The following is a 10,987-nucleotide window of genomic DNA, read 5'->3' as shown; positions in this document are numbered from 1 at the left end:
AATAATATGAGGTTAATTAAAGTTTTGAGACATTTTGAAATTATTTTTCTCCAGGAACGCATCTGACACTTGACGGTTGGTTGGGGGTGGGGGGGTGCTCCTGAATAAGTGAAACCTACGTAACACAGTTGTTTACACTGAAATTAAAAATATTTGACCAAAGAAAAACCAGAGCAGGACTACAGAGAGAGATGAATATGATTTAGATTTTTATTTCTGTGACTCTACGACCCACAGGAGACACAACATTAACAGCAGTCGTCAGTTCATTCCTCGGCTTTAAAGCAGATCCTTTAATTCCACAGCTGACGCTGCTAAAACTGACTATTTTTTCTGTGGATCTCTGAGAGCAGAACTTCAATCTCCAAACTAGTTCTTTTTTATTTTGCGATGTCATTTATGAATGAACTTTTCCTGGTACTGTATGTGTGGCAGGAAACATATAGCCTTATATGGTGGTTTTTTTAAAAAGATTTTTGGGTGGTAATTATGTAAATCTCCGCTCCTCATTTACAAACTTTTCCTGAAGATAGAAGAGTTTGTTGAAGCTGACGTGACATGCTCGTACAAACAAAAGTAAGAGAAATTTAGGATAAGAATACAAAAATGTTCTTGCATGAAGCCCATTGTTCTTAAAATAAAAGTGTCAAAGTGTTTGATGGGATGATGAAGCGTCGGTGTTCATGGCTGCAGATGAGTGAAACAACCACAGATKGGGATAAAGGTGCTACTAGAAGGATAACATCTTCCTGAGAGCTTTATGCTTTCAGTGCTGAGGCTTCATGGACACAATGTGTGAGCTGGACTAGCTTGCCTGTAGTCCTGATCTGTGTTTTATTAGAAGTGTGTGAAGAGTCATCTCAAAAATGCACACCAACTGGGACTGTTGAGCAGACGAGCTCTAAGAGGGGACRCAGATTCTTCTCGCAAATCATTTAGTTATTTAAATTAAAACCAGGGAAGTTGGTCTGTGAAGACAAAGTGTTTTTACTTTTGTCCAAATAAGGGAACAAACAGTGACAGCTTCAAGTTAAAAAAAAACTGATTTAGTTCTGTGATTATTTGKTTTAGAGTTTGATTTTGTAGACATTCTTCGTCTTGAAATGTCTTCATGCAGCTTCACTTTTCAACATTTCCTCAAGTTRCAAAAGTTACAACCACAAACCTGCATGTATTTTACTGGGATTTGTTATGATAGAATAACRCAAAGTTCAGATAATTGTAAAGTAGATGAAAATTTTAGTTATTTTTTTAAATAAATAAACATGCCCACTGTAACACATGACAATGGTTTGACATAAACAGTCCTATTGGAGCTCTGACTGGTTCAGATTATTGTTCTACTGGAAAGTGATCCTCCAACACAATCTCAAGTCTTTTGCACTTTTTTGCAGATTTTCATTCAGAATTGTTTTATATTATGCTCCATCCATCTAAACACCTTGTGGAAATATTTCTTTTAACAAGAAACAGAAATAAGTGATATGGAGAATAAAGTCACTTAGTAAAATGGTCGACTGAATTTGTTTGTTTGCAACAACGAACACAGAGTCAGACAGGCTGTCTGTCAAACTGTTCCCCCTGAGGCAGTTAGAAGACCTCCTATAAATACTGTTTAACAAACATCATTATGTCATCTCAGTAAAACATAACTTCATCCTGAGCACCTTGTTAGGTGAAGGGAAAACAGATAAATATAAGTGATATTTAAATGATTGCTGTTGGCAAATCTTGTTCTGGCTATAATCATTTTATCTATCATTAAACAGTCATGAAAAACTGAGTCATTAAAGTGCAGTATGTCATGAATTACTGGCTTAAAACAAAAAGTATTTTTCCATTACAAGCTTTCCTGTTCCAGCTGAAGAAGACCATCCCCRCAGCATGATGCTGCCACCACCGTGTTTCRCCRTGAGGACGGTGTGTTCAGGGGGATTTAAAATGYTGGTTTTCTTCCACTTTTGCCAMAAAAGTTCAGTTTTACSTCTTCTGACCAGAGCACTTTTTTGTGTCTCCCATATGGCTTGAGGAAAACTATGTTTGTTTTTAATGGCTATTTTTTTACAACAACAGCTTTCTTCTACGTTTTCCTTTTTATGGAGCGCATGACTTGTCCTGTGGACAGATTGTCCCACCTGAACTGTGGATCTCTGCAGCTCCTCCAGAGTTACTAAAGGCTTTATGATGCTCCTCATTTCAWTGTTCAGCCTGTCGGTTTAAGTTCACCTTTCATATTTTGGAAAGTTTGCATTTTTAAATGATGAATTGAACAGAACTTTGTTTAACTCTTGGGATATTATTTTATACCCTCACCAGAGTTTAACTTTCTCAACTTTACTTCTGACCTCTTTGGTGTGATTCTTAGTCTTCATGATGCTGTTTGATAAATAATGCTCTGTAACAAACCTCTGAGGTTACACAGAACAGCTGTATTTATACTGAGGTTTAATTACACACAGGTGGGCCTAATTACTTCATTAGGTGGCTTCTGCACTGCATTTTAGCTTTCAGAGTAAAGGGGGCAAAGTACAACTTCACAACAGAACATAATTGCACTTCACAACTATGCACCACTGTGTTGGCCTATAAAATTCCAGTAAAATACTTTGAAGCTTGTGGTTGTAATGTGACAAAATGTGGAAAAACTCAAGTGGTATGAGAACTTTTCCCACTGCATCGTAGGTAATCATCGTGCTGAACTCAATATTCCTGTGTGTTYACAGGAGTGCCCCCCCGGCTCGGAGGATTTCAGAGAGATGCAGTGTGCTGCCTTTAATGACAGGCCGTTGGTRGCGGGAAACACCTTCAGATGGACGACGTTTCATGGAAGTAAGGAGGAAAAAAAACTTATACTAAAGAGATCATTGAGTTGCCGTTTTACCTTCATTTGATAATGATCGACATGCATGGAGTTTAGAGAAGAAAGGCTCACCTCTGTGGAGATATGCAGCAGTGTAACATGGATCAGCTGAACAATTTATTTAAAGAAAAAGTTCAAATAAAATAAATTATCTCATTCTTAAATAACCTTTTTGACACATTACTCAAGTAGCTGTACTGTTATTTTCAAAGACCAAAGTCTCATATCACAAAATAAAAAGCAGTTTTTAATTTACCATATTTATTCAAGTATAATACACAAAATTAAATCCATAAAATCATTCATAAAGTTGGGGGGTAGTGCTATACTCGGATAAATATTTTTACTTATGTATTTTAACATCGGCTTCATTCACAAAATTATTGAGTCCGGAAATGTGACCGCGTTGTAAAAAGCAGTTGAAACGAGCTTACCTCTGACACTCCTCCATGCTTCAGAGCGAGATAATAACAGATCCAGGCAGGTGACATGATGTGAAAAGAGTGTGTGTGTGTGTGTGTGTGGGGGGGGGTATTCCTGTACCTTAGTAATGATAACAAACTAATGACATTAGCGTGTGGCCGAGCCGCTCCTCGAACAACAAACACGTTTGTCTGTAATGGCGGCCGTCTACCGGTGTTCTGAAAAAGTTTGTATCCATGAAAAGACTTTTCCGCACCAGAGGGGGCGCTCATGAGTAGGAAGTAATCTGCTTTTCCCCAGAAGATGGCCCAAATCTCATGTGAAGTCTCTGATTTTTGTGTTGGCGCCTCCTGGTGGACTATGTGTAAAATGCCAGAATTCTAATGATGCTGCTACAGCTGATATATATTTGTTGTCAAAATACCTTTTAGTACATATGTTGTTGAAATAAAATGAACAGTCCAATGATCATTTTACTGATATGTATGAAGACTGCAAAGGCTGAAAAATCTTGGTCTCTATGAAATTGGAGGTAGTTTGAGGATTAAATTTTTTATGCTTTGTAAGCTCAAGAAAGGGGGCGTCGTATTATACATGAGATYGTATTATACATGAATAAATACGGTAATCACCACTGTCTTACAGTCACTCACTGTTTTGTCAAATTATTGTAACACGTTAAAAAAGCAAATCTGTCTCTTACTAATTGGTTGATTCTAGTTTCTTATAGCTGTGGTAGAGATATGAGTTAACAGGTTAAAACAGTTAATGACTTAATGTTGTAACTGCATCACTCTGAAGCAAGCTGATACAAAAGAGGCGTACTCTTGAAATACATTATTTGTACATACAGCTTTTTATTTACACAAGATTAAATGTAGCAGTAAAGATAATCACCTTCAACTATTTGTACTTTTTGACCTCACACACAGAGAGAACAATACAAACTCGGATCATACCGAGTTAATTTATTTAAAAGGAAAAGTATTTTCCTGAAATGTTGCATGTCTGAACATAATAGGTTTCTGCGCAGCAGCAACATTATGCAAGATGTTAAATAGAAATTTCAGCTTGTGTCTAAAAATAAAAAGTGAAAACCTCTATAAATGCAGTTAACTTGTTTTCTATATCCTATTCTGACAAAGCAGACATAAGAAGAAACAATCACATCCATCTTCTGACTCATGAAAATACAGAAAGTATAATCTGAATGGTAGTTGATGATAGTAGACACATTATAATATTTTTAATGCATGTCTCAAAAGCAATCAAAGACAAAGTTGATCTGTTTCTTTTGAGAATAAACATAAATCACAAACCTTTAGTTAAACCTGGCTGTGCTGATTAAAACACAAATGTTTGACATTTGTCTCTGAATGTTGTCTCTGTCTTCTTTTGTCCTAATATTTCTCACTTGTACTATTTCCTGTGTTTGCATTTCTCTTACCTCCACTCTCTCTTTTTCCATAAACAACAAATAATTGACTGACTGGAGATTTTCCCTGCCAGGCTCCAACCCCTGTGAGCTCAGCTGCCTGGCTTTGGGACATAACTTCTACTACAACTTTGGCCACGTACTCGATGGTACATCCTGCAACAAGGAGTCTGGTGCGCTCTGTGTTAACGGACGCTGTCTGGTGAGTAATAGCATCAGACGTATGTGCTAGTTTTAAATATGTGATCCTCATATAACAGAAATGTCCACAGAATTTATTTTTGACAAAAATCCCTTTAGAATCTAACCAGAAAGGCTGAGGCAAAGTATAAATAAATGAGAATTAAGGGTTTTGTACAGTATAATAGATGTGTGTTACAAATCTGAGATCTTGTACAGTCCTTTGGATATTTTTAAAGTTCTCTTAAAATAAATTGTTAAGACAGCTCTGGGTTAATTTATACCTTAACCAATTCTCACCTTTAMAGTTTTGGACATTTTGTACTCATAGAAACYACTTGCTAWAGAACTCATTATRTTCATTTTGTACCCCCTATTGTCCATGTTGTACCCTTGTGGGCCATCACTCAGACACTAAAGAGGCTACAGGTGTATTCACACCAGAAATGTCCTTTGGTCCAATTTTTTGGTCCAGACCAAAAGCAGACTTTATTTTTATTTGGTGTGGTTTACATTCACWTTGTGCTTTTTTGCAAGTAGACTATAATTCAGAAAGCCAAGCGGGTGACAGTCATTGCTCCCATTGGATAGAAATGAGCTAGGACAGAGCACAGACCCGGAAAGAAAGATGGTGCTGTTAATACAGCTGCARTACCATTTAGAATTTTAAGAGCAGCTCATATAACRAGGGTTTCACGATGATGTACTTTTGGGACGGTGTTGGCAAATGTGTTCCGTAACCCAAAGGAGACGAGATGCTCTGCGTTCCTTGACACCACAAMGGCTCATTGTTTGTAGCACAGTGTTAGCGTTAGCAACACTGAAGGGCTAATTGTTACCATGGCTGTGTCCCAACTCATGGGCTGCATCCTCATGAGTGCGTAGCCCAGCTGGGCCACAAGGGCCACGTCCTTCCCAGTCCGGGTAGGCTGCATGAAACTGATGTGAACTGAGACGGTCTAGYCTTCACTTGATGTAAGTTTGCRTGACCATGTGCTACTCCCGATATTATGGTGATTGGTTTCATATCAGACTTAAAATGTATTCACACATATTTTCACTGGACGAATAACTTCACAATGAAAACATTAACAATACACAACAAACACAGGTGTGAAGTCCGTCAGGAAAGAAATGTCTGATTTTACACTGCAGCGACTCCAACCCCTCCCTTGTCCCGTTCAGTTGGTGGAAGAAAGTGGGTGAGTGCCTGAAGTGCTTTGAAGCTTAGATCATTTCTAGACAGAAATATAAGACAGAAAAAGTAGATACCTTCATAATAGAAAAGTGTATGTTTTTGCAAAAAAAAGTATTCCACAGACTGCCACAGCTCCCTGTGCAGTGTAATAAAATTACGATTTAYGATTAATTTATTTGAAACACAACTTAATTAGGAGTTTGCTGGTGACAAGCAACTTACCAAAGAATTATCAAGCTAAGAGTTGTGTTTGCATTAGGCAGAAAAAAACACACCGTTATGATTTGTAGAAAAAACGTTTACTGAACTGCCGTCAATCATACCAAAAAAAGGCCAAACACTTATGACCCCCCTGTCGTAAAATGCTGCTGCGACTCAGAACCTGTTACCTGCAGCACATAACACAAAGAGTGTAAATGAACATAACACTAAGCTAACAATCACTGGCTGATGACAAGGAAGTATAAGTTATGACAGACTGACATTTTAGGAATGAAATAGCAAAAATCAATTTCCTCAAGAATTCTACCTATGCTTTGTTAACAGTTTATTGAATAAAACATTATTTTACCTTTCATTTCCTGCTTCCAGGACGTCCTGTAATGGCAGTCGCTTCAGTTGAACTCCAAGGAGTGATGTGATTGGTCGAAGGAGTAACACATCTTATCTGTGTCCAGTTGTTTCTACAAAWCAACGCATAATGTGTTGAAAACAACACAAGATGTGTTAACATGATGCTAACACAAAAGATGTGTTAAAAATAACACATTTGTTTTAAGAGTGTACATTAAAGATCTGTTGTCGTATCAACCTTCCAGACCTCTCAGGTCTTCTGGTTCTGGTCTGCTCTGYATCCCCAGAACCAGAACCAAACATGGAGAAGCAACATTCAGCTTCTATCCATYGCAAATCTGGAACAAACTCCCAGAAARTTGTAAAACAGCCGAAACAATGAGTTCCTTTAAATCCAGACTGAAACCCACATGTTTAGAGTTGCTTATGAAACATAATAAATGAAACATTAATCAACATTTTTGATGTGTAACAATGACACCTGACAAACTGTAATGATCCAGTTGTGTTCAATGACTTAGAAATTTTTTGTGTTTTTATCATGTAAAGCACTTTCAACTGCCTTGTTGCTGAAATGTGCTATACAAATAAACTTGAATGATTGATAAAGCACAGCCTGATTCTCTGCAGGGTCAYATGAATATGTGCAGTGTTGCAGGGTAATATGCAAAGAAATGTATTTTGTGAGTGTATAGGTGGGCAGTTTTGTAGCCTRTTGGTCTGAAATATCAACAGCTGACTGAGTACAAACGGGTTTTCCTTTATATTAAATGACATCTGCTGGTACAAAGGAGTACAATGTGGCAGAGGAACTTTTTATTTTGCTGTTTTAGTTCTAAAAAATTTTTATTTTTGGTTGAAAGTTACCAGGACACTCATGTCTGGATTAGTTGTTCACAACAACCCGTGAATCTAAACGGCAGTGAAAAYTTGACTGAGCCTAGTGTTCCTTGTTGCTGTGCTGTTTCACTGAGTTGAGGTATAAATGATGTTGATCCCTCTGAGAAGAGCTCTCAGGAGAAGTGAATCCCATGCTGAGTGTGARGGCCAGAGTGCACTCATCAGTGTGGACTGCAGCTTTCAGGAAGCATTACAGCTCAGCTGAGCACAGTCCACACTTCCACTCGCAGCATGTCCCCCTCACATGGATGAAAAAGGTTGGAAACTTACAAAACATGTAGACTGATAGGCTGCAGAAGGAGATATTTAAAGGTAAAATAACTTTTTAATTTTTTTTTTTTTACAAAGCTGAACATAATGGTTATTATGGAGAATACTGTGTTTCCATGCTTGTAGGTCTGTGTGGTGGTGAGGTGATGTAGAAGGTCACAAGTGGGATTTTTAGTGTAAATAAGTGAATTTCTCAGACAGGGTGAGGTCAGAGTAGCAAAGAGCTTGAAACAGGAAGCAGCTGTAGTAGAGGACCATAGGTCACAGATCAACCTGCTGTTAGGAGTTAGAGTATTTAATCTGACCCAGGGTGCAGACACATGGAGGACTTGAGGGAATTAAACTTAAAGACTTTAATTAACAACGTGGCAGCAAAACTTGCAAATTCTCCAGGGAAGCAAGCATGAGGGAGTATAGAGGAGACCAAGACACCGAGAAGTAATCTGAAACAATGAACCGCTGAGGAATCAACAGGAAGGCCCAGAAATAAAGGTGAACTAATGAATGTAGTAACAAACACCTTGCAGTGAGACAAACGGGTGAGAGTGGGTGGGGCTGAATCAGAACAGGACAGGAATCAGAATATACTACCTCTTAGCCATTGATTTAGAGTTGYGAAGAGTAGCAGTTAAAACATCTCATTGTGAATGGGACACCTCGTAATGACACCAATACTTCATTACTTATCACTCATTCTTTCTAAATAAAAGCACACAACATCTGTGTACCTATTAACAGCATGTAAAACACCTGAGCAAGCCTGGTTTTAGGCTTGTTAGGAAAGCATGGCAATACCACAGGCCTGCATRGATAAATTTGTTTCTACCCTTTTGATAAAAAAAAAGCACATAAAAGTCACTGAGATAACTTGGGGAGAAAAAGAAAAAAAACAAAAGAAAAAGATTACTAAAAATCAACCAATAATAATAATTAAAAAAACAACGAAACCTGTCTTTATAAATAGGATGGCTGTTTTTTTTTTCTCAAATGCTCCCTTCTGCAGGGGTCACCACAGTGAGTAAACTCAAAAATGATTTGGTAGTTGTTACATCAGACCACCTTCGTGATTACACCTGGGGTCAAACCCACTGCCTCAGGGTTACTAATCTGCTGCGCTGACCACTGAACTACTTCAGCAAGATAATACTCTTTACTTGATATTTCATTGCACACGTTTTTAGGGCAATTGCTGCAATCAAGCAGYTTCTGTAACTCTGACTTCTGAATCTGTCTGCACTTATTTTGGCCCATTTCTTATAAGAAAACTGCTTCAGCTGTGTCGGGTTTCAATGGTTCCTTCTCCAGATGACATTTTTTTAAACAAAACAACAGAAGGTAATATAAATATTTACTAATATACCCATATTCCTACACTCAAAGGAGTGGACAGTGGTATACACTGAAATTTTTAAAGGCCACTTTAAAATAGTCCATTGTTTTGTTTTTAGCCAGTCCTGGGTGTTTTTAGCTGTGTTTGGAATCATTATTCTGTTGGAGAACCCATGATGTGGGACTGAGACCAAGCTGTATGACACTAGGCAGCAAATACTTCACAAAGCCTTGAAAGTCTTGAGGTTTCACAGCACCCTGCACATATTCACTGTAGGTAGAGCGCTATTTCCTTTATGCTTAATTTTTGGGTCTGTGAACATAGAGCTGATGTGTCTTGTTGCCAGAAGTCTCGGAKTTTGTTTTCTTTGGGACATTGGTACACTTTTATTTATAAGGCTTTGCTTGGGCTGCTACCATCTTACATCTGTGGTCTAATCACACGAAAAAGCATTGATTCACACTCCTTGCGTTCAAATGATTATTTCTTGCTCTCTGTCCTATTTCTCCGTACAGAATTGGGGAAAARGGCCTTTGTTTACTCTGCTCCATCTACATGGAGCATGTTGCAAAAGTCTGGAAGTTAACTGAACTGATCCCACTGAGCACCTTTAAGTCCAGATTGAGGGAATTAGAGATTACTTCCTTAAAKTGTGAMTGTTTTTAATAGTGATTGTATTGTGTTTTAATTGTGTAACTCTATGTAAATGTATACCCTTTGCTGCCTCTTGGCCAGGACTCCTTGAAAAAGAGGTTTTTAATCTCAATGGGACTTTCCTGGTTAAATGAAGGAAATTAAATAAARTATGAAATAAAATAAAATAATTTGGCCAAAGGGCATTCTCCCAGAAGCTTTCTGACTTCTCAATGTGCATTTTGGAAAAATTTATTCTGGCTTTTTGATGGTTTGGTGACATCCTTGGTCATTTTCTATGAAGTCCACTTTGGCTCATGCAATAGCTTATGGTGTGATCTGACACTGACGTACCTTGATCTTGGGGTTCATATCTAATGTCTTTGGATGCTGTTTTGGGTTATTTGGTTACCAGTTATCCATCTCTTCAATTTGTCATCGATTTGTTTGGAGGACTTGTCCAGGGAGGATCCCATGTGTCCTGTGGACCTTAAAACTTTGAATAATCTGACCAGCTGTAGTCACAGGAACAATAAATAGGTTGAAAATGGACAAACATTATATGATATGTTTATAATTTTTTGCACAAAAGGACAGATATTCTCACAAAGCATTGTGGGTACATTAATTTATCTTTATTTCTGACAGAAACTTTTTTGCAGCTCTACTGAGCTAACCTAGTTAGGTTTAGAGGTATGTTGTGAATTAAGTTTTGGATCAGGTTAGGGTTAGGAATAGACTATAGAGAAAATGTCTGGGTTAGGCATAAGTACAGTTACAAAAGCGAATGGAAGTCAGTACAATAAAAGTCAATTCTCAGTATGATGCAAGTACAAGGATGTGTATGTGTGTGTGTGTGGGGGGGGCACATCGTGGGAACCATTTTTCAAAAAAATGCATCCTCATGGGGACTGAATGTGCATCATGGGGACCAATGCTAATTATCAGTGGGGACTCGAAGCTTTAGGACCAAGGTGTAAATTGAGTTTAGGTTAGTTTTATGGTCAGGATCGGTGAGGTTAATTTTATGGTAAATGGTCAGGGTTAGGCTATAAAATTACCAGAAAATGAATGGAAGTCAGTCACGGTCCACATGGGGATATAAATACAAACCTGTGTGTGTGTGTGTGTGTGTGTGTGTGTGTGTGTGTGTGTGTGTGTGTGTGTGTGTGTGTGTGTGTGTGT

The 10,987-nt window shown here is 38.0% G+C and overlaps 1 protein-coding gene across 1 annotated transcript in view; it reads left to right on the top strand.

The window, feature by feature from the left end:
• The window catches only part of adamtsl5 (ADAMTS like 5), a gene marked incomplete at its 5' end in the record, with an annotated part of 35,997 nt that overhangs the window by 10,712 nt on the left and 14,298 nt on the right, over positions 1 to 10,987 (top strand). Inside the window, 2 exon segments of the mRNA XM_014021418.1 lie at positions 2,724 to 2,829; positions 4,793 to 4,920. Coding sequence (XP_013876872.1) covers positions 2,724 to 2,829; positions 4,793 to 4,920 — 234 coding nt within the window.

The sequence above is a fragment of the Austrofundulus limnaeus genome, unplaced genomic scaffold (assembly GCF_001266775.1).
Source record: "Austrofundulus limnaeus strain Quisiro unplaced genomic scaffold, Austrofundulus_limnaeus-1.0 Scaffold292, whole genome shotgun sequence".
In the NCBI taxonomy this organism is placed as follows: domain Eukaryota; kingdom Metazoa; phylum Chordata; class Actinopteri; order Cyprinodontiformes; family Rivulidae; genus Austrofundulus; species Austrofundulus limnaeus.
This window is presented reverse-complemented; position numbering and strand designations above follow the sequence as displayed.